This window comes from Lepidochelys kempii, chromosome 13 (genome assembly GCF_965140265.1).
Source record: "Lepidochelys kempii isolate rLepKem1 chromosome 13, rLepKem1.hap2, whole genome shotgun sequence".
NCBI classification, from domain to species: Eukaryota; Metazoa; Chordata; order Testudines; family Cheloniidae; genus Lepidochelys; species Lepidochelys kempii.
Window position 1 is genome coordinate 8,391,254 of NC_133268.1, and position 18,348 is coordinate 8,409,601.

Genomic DNA, 18,348 nt, shown 5'->3' on the forward strand with positions numbered 1-18,348 from the left:
GGACAATGCTTCCCACCACATCAGATGCATGCTAGCTCCCCATAAGGTAGTGTACCTAAAAACAGCTGTGGGGCTAGGGTGGCTGGAACTAGCCACCTGGATCCAATCTTGCCTGCCTCCCGGTATGTATTTGGACACTAGCCTTAGCAGCTGCCATGGCCACCCTGCTATCTAGAGTAGAGCTAGCACATTTGTCTACCCAGGGGTGAGAATTAACCTTTTGGTGCTGTGCAGACCTACCCCTTGGAAGGACTGCCATTGAAGTCACTAGATGTACTTGCAGTGCATAAAGTTAAGCATAAATCTTTGCAATATCAGAGCTTTCGTCTCCATCTTTTGGGCCTGAGCCTGCTCCCATTAATATCATTGGGAGTTTTACCTGTGACATCCATGAAAGCAGGGGACTAATCTGCAACATAAAGTTACAGTCTATCCTCCAGAGATCGGTTCAGCATAAAAGTATAATGCTTGATCTTTGCAGATTGAACAAGATTTAGAACTGGGGTTCTCAAACTGGGAGTTGGGACCCTGCAAGGGGTCATGAGGTTATTACATCGGGGGTTGCGAGCTGTCAGCCTCTGCCCCAAACCTGCTTTGCCGCCAACATTTATAATGGTGTTATATATATATATAAAGTGTTTTTAATTGATGGGGGGGGGTCGCACTCAGAGGCTTGCTATGTGAATGGGATCACCAGTACAAAAGTTTGAGAACCGCTGATTTAGAACATCTGAAAACTGTAGTAGGTGTTTTCACATGCAGTGAGCTTTACCTGAAGTACGACAGATTATCGGGGAGGGAGTGTGATGAGGCATTGTTTCCAAAAAGTCTGCAATAAAAACTGAATCTCCCATAGTTATTACACTGGTCCTTTTAAAAAAGTCTTTGCATCATAGGAAAAGTACCATCAATAGGCTTCTCAATCAGTTCATTTTAACTAAACCAGTTTCAAGCATTCTGTATTACAGAAAATGATACAATTAATGAAAAAAGTCAAAATGCTGGCATCACTTTTTGTTTCCACATTAATACATAAAAATGGACAACACATTAAATAAACATTTCGTTATTAACAATTAGAAATATTAACACCAAAAATCATGTATAAATTAGGAAATAAATGTACAAACTATTTCCAAAGTGCTCTTTCAAATACAGTATATACACAACATTCAAGAAATTCTTAATGTAAGACATTTCAGATAGAAGTAATGTTGCTGTTTAATTTTTTTTAAATGTTGTCCATATTCTCTCAAAAGGATTATATTAGCACTTTCAAAAACCACATAAAAGGCATATTTTCAAGCTGGCAAGGAACAATATTGCATTCTCCTGGCTACCTGTAACATTAACATAGATTAGAAAAACCCCTCAAACTTCTTTTCTGTGCCCTATTTGATATTTATAAGTACTCAGTTGTATGAAAACACCAGCAGGAAGGAAAAGAGAAATGAAGAATGAATAAAAATGCTAACTCCATTTCACTGATCAGCAATTAGAAGTGTTAATGCTGCAAGGGCAGAGCTTGAACAACATTTAATAATAAACCATTTAGCTATCAAGTATTAAGATTTTCCTTTTCAGGAAAAACAAATCCAAACCTGAATCATGATATCGAAATTTTCTGGGTGGTGTTAGTTTTCAGAATATAAAAATTCCACAACTCAAAATATAATCCAATAAAAACCTCAAAAGGAGAAAACTCATAGAGGGTATATTTAACTCCATACTCTCAAGTTCCAGTTAACCGTAAGGTATTATTTCACTTTTTAATAAAATGTATATTAAATAAATTTTAGCCATTTTAACCCTTTAGTCATAGACAATTTAGACATATTTTATTCAGCAGTAAAAATCCCATTAAAAAAATGTAAAACTGAATATAAACTACTTTTTACTTTTATTGTTCATTTTGGCTTTTAAGTACCACTGTCCCTATATTTCTCATTCTCCCTCTATAGGTTTTCCTTTAATGGTTGAATCCCATTAACAATCACCTTTCCATATGCATAATGAATGTTCACAGTTAAAGCTGAATTACTGATTTTTCCTTTGAAACAAAGATGGATTTTTTACACCAATCCTAAATTACTTCTATCAAGCTACTACAGAAAAGCAAAAGCGATGAATAACTGCAGAAAAAGTCAATTTGATAACCTGATTTTATTTACGGTTAGAATGCTTGCTAGAAAATCTGAACTAGGGTAGGGCAATAGAAGAACCAGAAATTAAAGAGCAAACAACCAGCAACCTGGGAAATTTGGCCTGAATATTTATAAGTTGTGATAAAATTTGGAGTAGCATATTTAAGACTGGAATGTGATCACGTTTGTCAGCTAAACATGATATGAAGCAATACTGATTTCTAGTAGACTTACAGATTCATTCCCAGAGTTCTCTTTTATTTCTTTCACCATGGCATATACCATACTTATACCATACTTTCATGGATCTAAAAAAGGTGCTTCTGGATATTCATATTTCCTTGAAAGCAGGTTTTGATCATCTCTCTACACCTTTTACTAAAAAAATGTGGAATTGTGCAGATATTACGTTAGAAGACATGGGTAATCAGCTATATAAATTGGCTGAGCATAATGTCCTCAGCAAATGAAATATTACTTCAGTTGTTTTTTATTTTTGTCTTATAGTGTGGAAATTGATTCAACATAAAGAACGCACCCGTCTCCATGCTGTAAAGTAATACAATTGAGAGCCATGGATTTCAGAGGCTGGCATATACAACAGGTAAACTGCAAAGTATCCAGTTAAACATAGGTTCATAACCTACATTAAAATAACTGCATGGGCAGAGATGTGACTGAGTGATCTTCGTATTTAGCTGGATTGCAGAATATCCTAGCTGTTTCCCAGATCTGGGCACATCAAAACTCTGATCAAATGACCCCTAAGCTATTTAGAAACATCAAGAATGGGGAAAAAAACCTCTGCATTGTATCAACATACATACTATACACAGCACCAAATATATCAAACCATTAAAGCATTGTCTTGTTACCAGTAGTGCACTGCTTCATATCCAGCATGAAATGAACACTGTTCACATAGAGACGCTGCTTTGTGCTAAGGGGTAACCAACATATTACAATTAATCAAAACTGCCAGTACATCCAGTTCAAAAGATGGATATACTATTGAAATGAATCAGATACAGGAGCTTCTCACTTTATTGCTGGTAGTTTCCATATTGACCCTGTTAAAAATTACAAAATACGACACATTAGAAGATAATATCATTTCTGTGTCATGCACTCAGGGGGCTGAATCAGATTACTGTCTTTTGGTTTACAAAATTGGATGGGCCCGATAATGCATTGTCAATACACTCACATTGGATTCCCTACTATGACAATGGATCTGGGTCTTCAACCTCATAGCTTTTCCTATGTGCAAGAAAAAGCTGAGTTCTTCCAAGGCAGGACATCCTGAAAAAAAGGCTAATCCAGACCCTTTATGGCAGACGCTAAAATAATTTACCTGCTCATAGCCATAAGGCCTCTGTTGTTGGGCAGATGGTCCTGTCTGAGAAGCTCTGTAACTTCCATACTGCTGCCCCTGTCCCTGTTGGTAGCTGGAATACTGTGAAGAGGCTCCTTGTGCAGGACCTGCAAAGGAAAGATAGGAAGAACAGTAAGAGGCCAGTATGGCTCTGTCAGAAGCTCTTTAATTACCTGAAAATCAAAAAGGAATCCTACAAAAAGTAGAAACATAGATGAATTTCTCAGTACAAAAGAGTAGTACAAGAAGGTAGGAACAAAATCAGAAAGGCTAAGGCACAAAATGAGTCATGCCTTAAAAGGGACATAAAAGGCAATAAGAAGAGGTTCTTTAAATACATTAGGAGCAAGAGAAAGAGGAAGGAAGGAAAGTACAGGCCCTCTACTTAGCAGGGAAGGAGAGATAATAACTGATCACATCAAGAAGGCTGAGGTGTTTAATACCTATTTTGCTTGCTCCACTAAAAAGAGTGATTAATGGTGATCAGATACTCAACACAATTAATGTTAACGACAAGATGGAAGGAATGCAAGTCAAAATAGAGAAAGCACAGGTTAAAGAATATTTAGATAAGTTTAATGTATTCAAATAAGTAGGGCCTGATGAAATTCATCCCAGGATATTTAAGGAACTAGTTGAAGCAATCTCAGAACTGTCACGATTATCTTCAAGATCTCATGGAAGACAGATGACTTCCCAGAGGGCTGGCAAAGAGCAAACATACTACCTATCTTTAAAAATGGGAGCAAAGAAGACCCAGGGAGTTATAGAGCAGTCAGCCTAACTTTGATACCTGGAAAGATACTGGAACAAATTATTAAACAATCAGTTTGTAAGCACTTAGAGAATCATAGAGTTAGAAGGAATAGGCAGCATGGATTTATCAAGAACAAATCATGCCAAACCAACATAATTTCTTTTTTTTGAGAAGGTTACTAGCCTAGTGGATGGAAACAATAGATGTGATATATCTTGATTTAAAAAGGCTGTAAACTCAGTCCCACACGGGGTGAAAGTAAGGCGGTACAGGCCGGTACTGTGTACCAGTAAAAAGTAGCCGCCACTACTGGCCCGTACCGCTGACTTTAAAGCACTGCCATGCAGCTCTTTAAGGACCCTGCTTAAAACGCTGCCGCAGTTAGCACTTTGACATCGCTGCCCCTTTTGTGCCCCCCATCAGTGGCCCTGCCAGGTCCCTATTGGCAGGGCCGCCAACTGGGGGGCGCAAAAGGGGCAGCAACGACCCAGTAGGGCTGCCAGTAGGGGGGTGCAAAAGGAGCAGTGAGGCAGCAGCGCAGATGGGTTTAAATCACCGCTGGAGCCCCAGGCAGCACGGACCAAGCAGCACATACGGGCTTGCTGGGAGATGCTGACCCCAGCCCTGCCCCTTCTGCCCAAGGCCCCAGTAAGAGCTCCATTTTACTTTTACCCCGGTCCCACATGACATTCTCATAAGCAAACTAGGGAAATGTTGTCTAGATGAAATTTCTCTAAGGTGAGTACACAACTGTTGAAAGACTACTCAGAGAATAGTTATCAATGGTTTGTTGTCAAACTGAGAGGACATATCTAGTGGGATACCATGGGGTCAGTCCTGGGTCCAGTTCTATTTAATATTTTCATTAATGACTTGGAAAATGGAGGGAGTGTATGCTGATAAAATTTGCAGATGACACCAACAGGGGAGGTGTAGCAAGCACTTTAGAGGACAGGATTAGAATTCAAAAGGATCTTGACAAATTAGAGAATTGGTCTGTAATCAACAAGATTATATTCAATAATGGTTAAGTGCAAAGTACTACACTGAGGAAGGAAAAATCAATTGCACAACTACACAGTGGGGAATAACTAGCTAGATAGTAGTACTACTGAAAATGATCTTGGGGTTATAGTGGATCACAAACTGATTATGAATCAACAATATTATGCAATTGAGAAAAAGGTTAATATTTTGGGGTGTGTCAACAAGAGTATTATATGTAAGACACAGGAGGTAACTGTCCTGCTTTACTTGGCACTGGTGAGGCCTCAGCTGGAGCAGTATGTCCAATTCAGGACACCACACTTTTGGAAATATGTGGAGAAACTGGAGAGAGTCCAGAGGACAGATACAAAAATGCTAAAAGGTTTACAGAACCTATGAGGAAAGGTTAAAAAAACCTAACTAGACATGTTTAGTCTTGAGAAAAGAAGACCGAGGAGGGACCTGATAAGTCTTCAAAGGGTGCTATAAAGGGGACAGTGATCAATTGTTCTCCATGTCCAGTGGAGGTAGGACAAGAAATAATGGGCTTAATCTGTAGCAAGGGAGATTAAGGTTAGATATTAGGAAAACCTTACGAACTATAAGGGTAGTTAAGCTCTGAAATAGGCTGCCAAGGGAGGTTGTGGAATAAGAACAAACACCTGTTAGGATGGTCTAGGATTACTTGGTCCATCCTCAGTGCAAAGGGGCTGGACTTGATGACTTCTCAAGGTCCCTTCCAGCCTTACATTTCTATGGTTCTGTGATTAAGATAGTGAAACCTATGACCAAAGTTTGATTTACCCAGGGGAGGGCTTGTAGTTAACAGCACTGAGACAGGAGATTTAGGTTTTATTCCTGCTCTGCCACTGACTTCCTAGGGTAACTCACTCTGTGAGTTGGTTTCAATAGCTTTAAATTAATGACAATATCTACCTTCCAGAGATCTAAAGGCTGAATTCAGTAACTGTTATATAGCTTTTTGAAATTTCCCCAATGGAAAAATTGACGGTAGTGCAAATATTTATTTTGAGTTGGATCCCTACACATTATCTTAATTAATCCATTACAGTAGAACCTCAGAGTTATGAACACCAGAGTTACAAACTGACCAGTCAACCACACACCTCACTGGAACTGGAGTATGCAATCAGGCAGCAGCAGAGACCAAAAAAAAAAAAAAAGGTGCAAATACAGTACTGTGTTAAAAGCAAAATACTAAAAAATAAAGAGAAAGCAGCATTTTTCTTCTGCATAGTAAAATTTCAGTCTATTGAGTCAATGTTCAGTTGTAAGAATTTTTGAAAGAACAACCATAACATTTTGTTTAGAGTTACGAACACCTCCATTCCCGAGGTGTTAGTAACTCTGAGGTTCTACTGTAGATAATTTCATTATTTAAAAGATAGGCCAAAAACGTTATATTTTTTTTTATTTACTTCATTGGTTTTAATACTGTAATAATACTGACTTTTTCCTGTCAGTTTTGGTTGTCCTTCCCATTTGAAGGACGCTGCATTCTCCATTTTTTTGTTGAAGACACACATTGTCTAGTGATGTAAGCATGTGTCCGATCCTGGTCCTGACACTGACTCCATTCATCATTATGGGCAAGTCACTTAAACTGTTTCCCCATCTGTAAATTAGTGATATTTACCCTGACAGGAGTAGTATGAAGACTAAATACTGATTTAAATGCTGGGTATTATTATTGTTTTTGATGATGCAAAAGTCAACATAATTCTACCTTTTTTTTTTTTTTTAATGTATACCTGCATCAGTTTGGGAATAAGATTAGTTTCTGTAACACTGCCAGCCTCTGCGTCAGAAAAGCCCGAAATATCGTAGTCTTTATTTTCAGAAAATGCACAAGCAACTTCATGCCCAACCTGTGAATGCTATTGTGAGCACAAATGACCAGCTACACACTTAACTGGTCTGATGGATATGCAGATACTTTAGTAATACATGCAAGTCTGGTGACAACTGCATGTGGATACTGAATTTTTTTAAAATTTATGTCTGTAGATTCTGTGTTTAAACTGCAAATGGAGTTCTTTTAAAAAATTTTCTGAGGTACTGGTGGATATTTTGGGGGAAAATATTTAGAAGGTTGTTCCCCACCAGTTTTTAACATTGTTAACCAAATTTTGGGCCTATAATTTAAACCTATAATATTTGTCCGGTTTTGGTGGTCAAAAATGTTTACCAATATTGCACAGCCAAATTAAAATATTTTAATATAGTGATCATAAATCTAGGTTTTATTGCTAGATAGAAGGATAGACATTCAAGGTTGGTACAATTGCATAGCTACAAATAGTCTCAAGGGCAGACCTGGAATCCAGAGCAACCTCAGAACTATGATGCCTCGGACTGGCGATATCAACAAGGTCAAGTTTTCAAATTTGGAGTAAAGCAGGTATGTGCACTAGCAATCCTTGTTCTGGAGGATAGTACTTGGACCATCCCTAAATCCTGAGTCCCTGTTTTGATGGACCTAGGTTCAGATTACATTCCTCCTGTTCATTTTAGTCACATAGTTTATAAATAAGTTTGTACAAATTGAATGAACTGCATTTCTACTCCTGGGTCACAGCACAGAAGATTGCCAGCAACTGGTGCTCCAAACCATTGAAAAAGGCTAGGTAAAAACTAGAAAATAAGGGCAAAATTTCTGAGGACTGTGAAGCGCTTAAATTAAAGTCAGTCTAGTAGTTTTAACAATTTTTTATAGTTTGCCTTTTATTTTACTAGGATACAGATGATTAAAAAGATACTTCTTATACTAGAATGCTGCCAAGGTCAGCAAGTAATGTATCTTGTAAGTGCCAGTGAAGCAAATCAAAGCTTCTTTTCCCCACAAATGGTCATTCACATCCTTTCTCAAATCCTAAGGATATTTCTATTACTTATTGTTTTATATAGCAGTCTCAAAGCCCTGTGATGTGGCCACCATCCTGTGGCTGAGCATGTCCAGACCATTGTTCTTGGAGACCACAAACACCATTACTTGCTGATCAGCAATATGAAATGCTCTCTTCCTTTGAGGGACCGAAAGTGCTGCTTCTAAAGTACCCTAATCTGAGTAGAGAGATCATGACCAACTATCAAGCCTGGATTCTCTACATGGTAGGGGAGAGCACCATTTTGTGAGCAGAATGGCCCCAAAATTTCTCATTTAGTGCACTAGTGCAAGAATATTCAGATCACATTCAACCCTTTTCCTCACCAATGGACAGTAAAGCATATACGCTATTGCAAGAAATCTATGTGAGGTGATAGTGATTTTGTGGGATTCCTCCCCCTTTACATTATATAAAAATTTCACATTTATGAGGCCTGAGCACTAGTATAATAACCCGCCACTCACACCTGTAAAAAAGTCAATAACATGGGGATAAACATGCTGTCTGTCTACACAGCTTTCCCAGCCGTTGGTGTCAAGGAGTTAGAGATCCTGTATGATGTGTGATAACATCCACTGAGCTGAACCAGATACTACATTTGTTATAAGTTTAAGCTGGTGCCTTGAGCTACAAAGGGAGATAGACAATTTATCTGTTTGTTCCTAGGTACAGAATGGATGCATTTATACCAGGGATTGCAAACACAAGACATGCTAAAGAAGACTTCCTCACCATATCCAGGTTGTTGTCCTGGATAGCTTTGCTGATTTGGGTACTGTTGCTGTGAATATGTTTGCTGTTGCGCAGCTCCCTGTTGGTATCCTGCCTGCGGCTGGCTGTACTGGGAATTTCCTAGAAAGGGGAAGATTGATAAAGTTTATGTACTGACTCAGCAGCTGTCCCAATATAGCTGCTGATCACACTGAAAATAACTGAATGAGGGTCCTTGATATGAAACCCTGAAAAGGGTATTCCTTTAAAAAAGAAACTTCCACTATATTTTACCAATCAGTGAAGAGGAGATTATTCCTCTGGTTATTTTCAGTATATTTGAAGAGGCTGTGTTTTTGTTTGGTGTATGAAAAAAGTTTTCTTTAAGAAGTCTACATGCATGTTCTCCCCTCTCCCCCCCCACCAGCTGCTCCCTTTTCCTCTTACATTTTAAACATCAGCTCTCTTTTAATTAAAAATTTTAAAATAAAATATACATTTAAAAACAGCACAATAACTTTGTTTCCAACACATTATAAATTAGGAAAAATATACACTCCTAATTATATATTTTTCCTATGATAACACATAAAGACCAAGTAAAGTCTATTCCAGGGGTGGCCAAACCACGGCTCATGAGCCTCATGCAGCTCTTTTACAGTTAAAATGCAGGTTTCGGAGCCCCCCATATCCCCCCATTCTCTGCCTACCAGACTGATTGGGGGAGCTTGGGGCTTCAGCCCTTTGGTGGGGTGATGGGGCTAGGAGCTTCTGCCCAGCAGAGAGCGGGAGTCTAGGGGTTTCAGCCCCACGGGAGGCACCTGCCAGGGCTCGGGGCTTCAGCAGGAATGGGGCTGAAGCTCCAAGACCCCCAGACCCCACATGGCAGAAGCCCCAACCCCACCACCCCACCGAAAGGCTGCAGTCGCAAGCCCCGGCAGGCACGCCCTGGCTCTCAAATTTCTGAAGATTGTAGTATGCAGCTCTGGTCAGTAAGTTTGGCCATCCCTGGTCTATCCAAATGCACATCCTACAGTTTGTACACAGTCATATTCATGTATTTATTTGGATACTCTTATCTAGCATTCTTTAAGAAAACTGACTTTTAAATTTCTGGGTGATCAAAATTTCCCCAATATACACCAGCCAATTTGAACTGCAAAGGTTTATCCTTAATTCACTAGGTTTTATTTTCCATTAAGTTGATATTTTGGCTTTCCTCTAATTTGTGGTAATCTACAAAAAGCAAGTGGGTTGAAAAGGAAACATTACCACATGAACGTTCTGTGTGACCAAAACATTGGGCCTGATTCTTCACTCCTTAACAGCTGGTATAGTCATTACACTGATGTAAAGTGGGTGTAAAATGTTACCCAATAAGAATGGTAGCATTTATCAGCCATTTTATACAGGTATAAAGAACTACACAAGGTGTGAGGCAAACAAGAATCAGGCATATTGACTTTTAAGGAAAATAAAACATAATAAAAGTTAAGGCTAAACCACTGTGGTTTGAATTAGTGCACAATGGAGAAACTTTGATCACTTAAAATAATAAAGAAATTTACTTCATGTTCTGTCTTCATACGTGTTTTTGTAAGACAGATTTTCATAAATAACATGTATTTTAGATTGCAGGGATCACTTACCTTCAGTACTGTGTAGAATTCTGACACTGGTTACCAGGTTTATTTTATTTTAATACATACATTAAAATTTGTTGTAGTTTGAAATGTTGGAAGATTAATTGACTTCAGTTTAAAGTATATATTATGGCTTTTTTTGCCACTCTGTTTTTCTCACTGTTTTCTTTTGGAGATGAATATGTCTAATTCACCTAGTAATAACATGCTGAATTTACTTTCTGTTTTGCAGCTTTTTCTATCCTTTCCTGAGTGCTGTCAATAGGTGGCAGGTGATAATGAATCATGCAGAGGTGAATTCCAACTCTTATAATATAATTAACTCAAAATATGCTGGACATTGGAGAGTTGCTGGAGGCAGTTACTTATTCCTCAAAAGGAAGTCCTGTACAGAATTATTCATTACACAAAAGCTAATTTTGGAATTTATAATTAATTTAAAAGCGACATTGTAAAAGTTGTGTGGCCCAAAATTTGACCTGCCTTTTTTATTTTTAAGTTAGAGGGGCTTCACCAACCAATTCTTCACAGGAAAACCCTGACCCACACTGCAATGTAAGCCCAGCGTTAGTAGAATTCGAATGAGAAGATCATGGGTTTAATGTACACTCATTTGAGCGTCTACACTAATTTGTAACTCATTGTGGAACCCTGGGCCCCAACATGGGGTCTATTGTCTACATTGTATTATGTAGGCCCGAATGCAACCACCCATATCGCAGACTTCCTAGTGCCCTCCCAAAATGCGGCTGCTCTAGCCGTTTGTTCATAGTGATGTGTGGGAAAACTTGACCGTGCAGCAAACTTGACTGTCCAGAGGACAAAGAAAGTAGGTCAGTGGGATACTTTTGGTGGACTACCTGAGCATGAGTCCAGTGGAGCTGCTTATATTGCCTGAAAAGCAATAGGCTTGAACCCTGGGTCCTGGCTTGACTCAGGGTCGGACCCTCCATCCCCGTGGAGTCCAGGGTCCAAGCTCTGGATTACTGTGGTTTGCATGTAGATGGAAGGAGGGTAAGGTTTGAATTTGAGTTCAAACCCTGGGCTTACAGTGCGGTGTACACATACCCTAAGTCTCCACAACACACAGCCCACCAGAGCTGTGTGACCTGCCTGCTGTGCAGGCAGATGTTAACAATGATATAGATTCTGAAAAGAAAGATCCTACCCTTCCCTGGCGTGAATCTTATGACTCCACCCAGTGCAAATGCAACACATGGCAGTTAGACACAGCAAGGGAAGGGGAGAAAGACTCTCCTTGGCTAAATGACTGGCAATCATTTGTGGATAAACCAATGGGTCACATGGCTGATTAGGGGTATGGAATGGCTGCCATAAGAGGAGAGATTAATAAGACTGGGACTTTTCAGCTTGGAAAAGAGACAACTAAGGGGGGATATGATAGCAGTCTATAAAATCATGACTGGTGTGGAGAAAGTAAGGAAGTGTTATTTACTCCTTCTCATAACACAAGAACTAGGGGTCACCAAATGAAATTAATAAGCAGCAGATTTAAAACAAACAAAGGAAGCATTTTTTCACACAACGTACAGTCAACCTGTGGAACTTCTTGGCAGAAGATGTTGTGAATGCCAAGACTATAACAGGGTTCCAAAAAGAACTAGGTAAAGTTCATGGAGGATAGGTCCATCAGTGGTTTAGCCAGGATAGACAGGGATGGTATCCCTAGCCTCTGTTTGCCAGAAGCTGGGAAAGGGTGACAGGGGATGGATCACTTGATGATTACCTGTTCTTTTCATTCCCTCTGGGGCACTTAGCATTGGCCGCTGTTGGGAGACTGGATACTGGGCTAGATGGACCTTTGGTCTGACCCAGTATGGCCATTCTTATGAAGACATCTGGCTCACAGCTCCAAAATGGGTCTGTTAGCTAAGGAGTGGATCTAAGACTCACTGAGCTGAAGAATCCCCAACAACCCCTCACGCTCACATATGAAAATTTTGGGGATATGGTCCCTCTGTTCCTCCCACTTTTCACCACTGGAGCAGCCCTATTCTAAATAAACACAGTTACTACAGTCTTAGGATGGATAGAGAAGGCTGGGAGAACTATAAAGCTCAGCTGTTTTATTTGGCCAACGGGGTTTACATGATGTATATATCAGGAGTCAGGATTTGGCCCTGTATGATTTTGTTTTAAAGCAAATATGCTTTCTTTTTAAAAAAATAAATTCAGTCACCCAGCATTCATAGGACTAAATGCTACCCTATAATGCACACTAATTCCTATATGCTTCGATAGGAGTTAATATTAGAATTTTATGGCTGAACTTGATCCATAATGAGCAATACTATACTATGGAACTAGTCTAATAATAAAGGAAAATCAGTAAGGAAACATTTCATTTTCAAACTTCCACAGGGTTATTGTAAAACAGAGTAGTGGGTTAAAAACTAAAATGATATTTTAGAAAACTCATTTCAGATACCTTGACAGAGTCCTCCTGAAATGACTTAGAGTAGTTACTATTTTCATTCAGATATTTAATTATATTCATAACTTTCAACACAGCTCTACAAATAGATTATATTTTAAATCTGTTTTACTCTTTAGAATCAGATTTTGTTTTTCAAAAACATGCAAAGTGCATTGGCTTTAATTTGGAATTTGTTGAATCCTAGAGCTGCATAAATTCCATTTTTGTGGAGCTCACAGCAGGGGCAGATGGGATGTAAGGGGTTGTTTATTCATCTACATCACTGAACATGCAAATAACCAGCCTACCCCGAAATGGATAGCTTTTCTAATTAAAAACTGTCCCAAAGGTAAAAGAAGAGAGTCTCGATGACAAGAGTGCCAGGACACAACAGCTGGTGTCCCAAGAAGCCCTCCCACTGTATTTGCTTTCAGTTCATAAATAATAATTTCCCTTATTCATATTTCCAAGGAAAATAAGGCATTTCATTGTTATGGAACCCTGCAGTTTTTTATTGGAACTGTTAAAATATTTAAAGGGAAATCCAGTTTGCAAATTTGTGAACAACAAAAATGAACAAAGTCTCTACATAAAAGTTGGCTTCCTTAGATGAGACGACATAGTAATTTAATTTAAGTGTTTCTAGTGATTAAGCTCCCCAAAGTGTTCAGACAATAGGGTCATTAAATTGGCTGAAAATTCTACCATTCCTTTCTGGAATAAATATGCTGAATCTTGCTGAAATGACTGATATAGTGTCACTATTATCAAGGAGGAAAATAAACCTCATTATACTGACATTAAATTCTCTCAGCCAATCAGAGTGCCGGAGGCTGTGGCACTACTGATGTGTAATACTCAGGTTTTTCTCATGCTTGATTTGCAAAATCACAGTGGTACAGATTTTCAAAGGCACTTAGGTGCCTGACTCCCACTAATTTTCAATGGAAGTTAGGTGCCTAATTGAAAATCTTTCCCTGTATAATAATTTCTCAATAACTGTACTGTGAATACACAAATCTTTGTACTCTAACTGCTATAATCCCTTTGCTCCAGGTGGTTCCTGTGCTAAAAAATTTGCCTGCAACAAAAGTATCTGCTACCATCTCTTCATCTTAAACAGACTAACTCCAACATTTATATGAAAGAAAAAGCGTATTAAAAAGCAAAGGAAATGTGACTGTCATAGTGGTGAAGATGAAATTGTAAGGTTTCTTTTTAATGTTAAAATCCTTTGACTCATTTCACTCACAACTATTTCTCTCCTCTCTTATCCTCCCTCTTTGTTCCCTGTTAGCCAGCAAGGCTCTTCTCCCCAGAATAACTGATATATATTTGTTTACTTGCCATTTTGAAACATAATGAAACAAAAAATATTAGTTATTCAAGGGAGAAGACCTTCCTTGACCTGTAAAAAGGGAATGAGTCAGGATGGGGGAAATGAAATAAGAGAACAGGAGGAAGAAATGAGGAGAGAGAATATAAGACCTTGGAGCAGTCTGATAGCTTATGCCAGTTTTTGTATTTTTTCCCTTTTTCTAATTTTAAATTTGAATATTTAATTATATATTAAATAGTAATAACTCAAGTGCTTCCTGTTAACTTTGTAGGAACAACAGGCCTGATTCTACAGCCTTTACTCATTTCAGTAGTCCCAATTATTTAAGCTGTCGGGTCTTCTTTATATTTACTTCTATTGCTCCTCATTATCTGCTCTGCTTCCAATTTTAGTGCTGTCTGAAAATTAAGAAATACTGGGCCATCATTTGATCTCAGTTACAGGTGTGAAACCCCATTCATTTGAGCTTTTGACCAGTTGGCTTTTCACAATACTTAAAGACCAATATGTTCTCCCTCAATTTGAAAAAGTTTCCATCTATAGAGACTATTTGTTCCCTAATCTTAAGCCATTTTTCTAACTCTAGCACCTTAGTTTATTTCCCCCACAATGATCTCTGACTTTAATGGTTAATATATTAAGAGCCACTTATATCTCAATTTAAAGTTAAATGAAAACATCATACAGTATTTTTTTTAAGAAAAGAAATAATTGTGGTATTATAGATAATATTTCCTCACACATAAAAAAGTTTCTAATATCTAACACTATAACTACATCTAGTTGAGCTACACATGTTCTGTTGTCAGCGATGGGTTGTTTACTAGTGAACACAAGGCTTATGTGTGAGCTATTATCCATTAACCTACACAGTTACTAACATTATCTAATGTTGTGCATAGTGTTTAGAGATATATGTAATATAAAAGTTGCTATACATAACTAAATTCTATTTTATAGACACTTCTGAATAACGTTCAATTTAGGAAAATATTTTAGTCTAGCAGCTGAGCAGTGTTTTAATTCTGCAGAAATGCTATAAAACAGCTTTCATATTTTTCCTAAGCAGACTTTGTATTTTATGTAGCTTAGAGCTTTTGTTTGCATAGATTGCAAATATATCATCTCACCTCCTTCATAGTAATGCTGTGTGGAGTCCTCAAATGACCTGTCATAGCTCTGCTCGGTATAGGATGACTGCTGATATGCATAATCACCATGACCTGCAATCAGTAAGAAAGAGACAAAATGGACAAGGTTAATCAAAAAGGTTCATCTGATCCATAGTTTGTTTTGGCACATGTATTATATAATTGTGTGTGTGTGTGTACACAATGTAGAGAGTACCTATTATGTTTTATACATAATTAAATAATTACACACACACACACACAGTTTAAAGTCACATAGCTTCACAGATTAGGCCAAGAGAAAGAAAGAGCTCAAATGGGCAAATCTGAGGTAGATAGCTTGCTGGTGAAATGACAATGCATTTGCCAAGTCAGAAGCAGCACTCTTTGCTAAACTGAATGTGTACCCTATCCCAGAGATTCTCCTGTAGGCTTTCTGCTCTTTTCAGGATGCAGTTGGTAATGGTGCTACAAGGCATGTGTTTTACACAGAATCGTATGTATTGGGAACAGGAGTTGCTGGCATTTCAGGTTGGAAACAAATCTTATAGGTGATTTGGTTTCCAATTTTTTAACTCTTGAATATGGCAGTTGTACAATTCAGTACCACATCAAGCTCTGCTGAATCAATATTAGCGTTACTATTACTCAGCAAAATTACCATCTGGATAATATTGCTGGTTCATGGGCTCTGATGAGCCTTGTCCATGGCTGTACTGTTCACTGTAATACTCCTCCTGCCCCATGTACTGCTGAGAGGAACCTGTAAACCAAAAGGAAAGAGAGAGTGTTTTAAGTAGCCCATAAACCCAAAGGGAGATTTTTCATTATTTAGATATTCTTGAGATGAATAGTGTTTTCTTCTGGGAGAAATCACTTGAGTTTTATATGTTCAGAACTGTTTCAAAGATGTTTTTTCTCATTGGAAAGGAAAACTGTTTTTGCTAAATCTGAGAATGAAAGTATAGTTTAATATTAGAATTGCATAGCTGCCATAATAGGGCATGAAAAACCCTACACAATTAATCTACTCGCCTGAGTTGCCCAATAGCATAAAACCCAAAGGAATCCTGTGCTTAATAATATAGTTAGCATTAAATGTCTATGAGTATCCAATTAGAAAATAAACCAAAACTTCATAATTTAAATTCACTTTACGTCAGAATTGGCGTAGCAGTTTCTTCACTTTATATAATGGTTTTCCAAGATGTTTTCAGTCAAGATTGACAGTGGTACAATTACCCTTTGATGCCTATTGGAAATAATTTTCCTAATAATTTTATTAAGGCTTATCACGACTAAGTTTCCACACAAACATTAATCTAAAGGCCACTTGGTATTGGTTACATCCAAAATATCAATATAAGCATACACTCCCTACTATTCTATACCCTAGCAACACTACAGTTATAAGCATTGGCCAAAATACTTACAACAGGTGCAGACCCAGGAGGTACTTTCCTATCCTGGCGTGACACCTGGGGTTAAGGAAAGCTCTGACAAAGAAACTACTAAAGAACCTTGCTTTTTATACACTATAACAAACAAGTGATGTCATTGCTGGTTATCGGACCTTACGCAAAGACAGAAGAGGGAGTCACGGGACTACACCTTGCACGCGGTTTCCAATTAACCATGCTTTCCCTATTTCCCAAGCGTTACATAAAATAATGCTGGTATTTCTAGGGTCACTACAAATTTAACCCAAACAATTCTTTCTCATGTTTTTATTCTTTGAGCTTTTTGTTCATGCTAACATTCAAACTCAAAATCATAGTTTACTTAAGTCCAATGTAGGCCCATATTCCTACAGTTCCTTCCATCACCTTTATATTATATAAATCTATATTTATAACCGAAATCTCATTTGCAGAGACCTCTTCCTTATTAAGAACAGTATCACATTGGGACTAATGGCCTGATCCAAAGCCCACTGCAGTAAACTGAAAGAATTTCATTGACTTTAATGGATTTTGGATCAGACTCTTGTCTTTTTCTTTATACAGACAGATGATGCCCTGTAGGCTCAGTCATTTCTGAACTTTAGAAATGGAAATCTATGAAAATAAAACTAGAGCAAAACCTTATTGACATTCTACCTGCACCTTTCACCCTGTTTGGCATTTCCTGTCTTATCAACTTTCACTGGAGTCGCTCATTCCCAGATCATTATGGCTTCTGTGGTATATTTGTCTGTGACAGCAGGAATGGTGGCATAGCGACCTTTCTGGAACTGAATAGTGCACTTTACCTTGCTGAGAAGGTCTGTAAGGGCCCATGGGTCGCTGACCCATCATGCTGTTGCCTTGATTGCTCTGACTCATCATGGCAATGGAGGACTGTCCTTGGTAATGCTGGCTCCCTCCTTGTGCCGAGTTGTAGTGGGATGTTGCCGCTTGCTGGTGCATCATGGAGACTACAAAGAACATAGATACAATTGTTTTCTAAAGAGATATCACAATTCTTTTCCTACTCTTTTTTGAAAACAACTAAAATTGTCAGCCAATTTAGTCTTTTCAAGTTGCATTCAGATCATCATTCAGTGAATCCTCCACAAGGGGGACAGGAAAAAAAAGACAGAAATTGTTTACTTTTTTCCAGTGTGCATATTTAACTTTTCTACATTCTAATCTGAACCCATATGCTGATAACGTAATCAATTTATACCATTATTTTTCTGTCAGATATTTTAAAATACATCTGGTCTCAATAAATAACAGAAATCATTTCTGCAACATGATTACAGAAAAGGGCCCTGTATGAGGAAACTGAAATATTTGTTCTTCTTCACCTGCACCCTTATCTTCAGCTCCATTTTTTTTTAACTAACTTCCTCTTTCCTCTTCTACCTTATTTATAGGCCTGATGACTATAGAATTTAAGTAAATTGAAGTTACGGTATTTTTTTTTTTCTGA

At 38.1% G+C, this 18,348-nt stretch overlaps 1 protein-coding gene and 1 long non-coding RNA gene across 2 annotated transcripts in view; one reads left to right on the plus strand and one right to left on the minus strand.

Annotated features, from left to right (window-relative positions):
• The window catches only part of LOC140896958 (uncharacterized), a 32,784-nt gene that overhangs the window by 768 nt on the left and 13,668 nt on the right, over window positions 1-18,348 (plus strand). Inside the window, exons 2-6 of the long non-coding RNA XR_012154651.1 lie at window positions 2,652-2,748; window positions 8,192-8,395; window positions 8,839-8,913; window positions 10,759-10,819; window positions 14,020-14,168. This is a non-coding gene — a long non-coding RNA (uncharacterized lncRNA). The remainder of the gene's footprint in view (window positions 1-2,651; window positions 2,749-8,191; window positions 8,396-8,838; window positions 8,914-10,758; window positions 10,820-14,019; window positions 14,169-18,348) is intronic.
• Window positions 844-18,348, minus strand: part of SS18L1 (SS18L1 subunit of BAF chromatin remodeling complex) — a 34,445-nt gene continuing 16,940 nt past the window's right edge. The window contains exons 6-11 of the mRNA XM_073309172.1: window positions 17,684-17,848; window positions 16,094-16,195; window positions 15,433-15,525; window positions 8,905-9,024; window positions 3,499-3,626; window positions 844-3,214 (exon numbers count right to left, since the gene is read on the minus strand). Coding sequence (XP_073165273.1) covers window positions 3,188-3,214; window positions 3,499-3,626; window positions 8,905-9,024; window positions 15,433-15,525; window positions 16,094-16,195; window positions 17,684-17,848 — 635 coding nt within the window. The 3' untranslated portion in view covers window positions 844-3,187. The remainder of the gene's footprint in view (window positions 3,215-3,498; window positions 3,627-8,904; window positions 9,025-15,432; window positions 15,526-16,093; window positions 16,196-17,683; window positions 17,849-18,348) is intronic.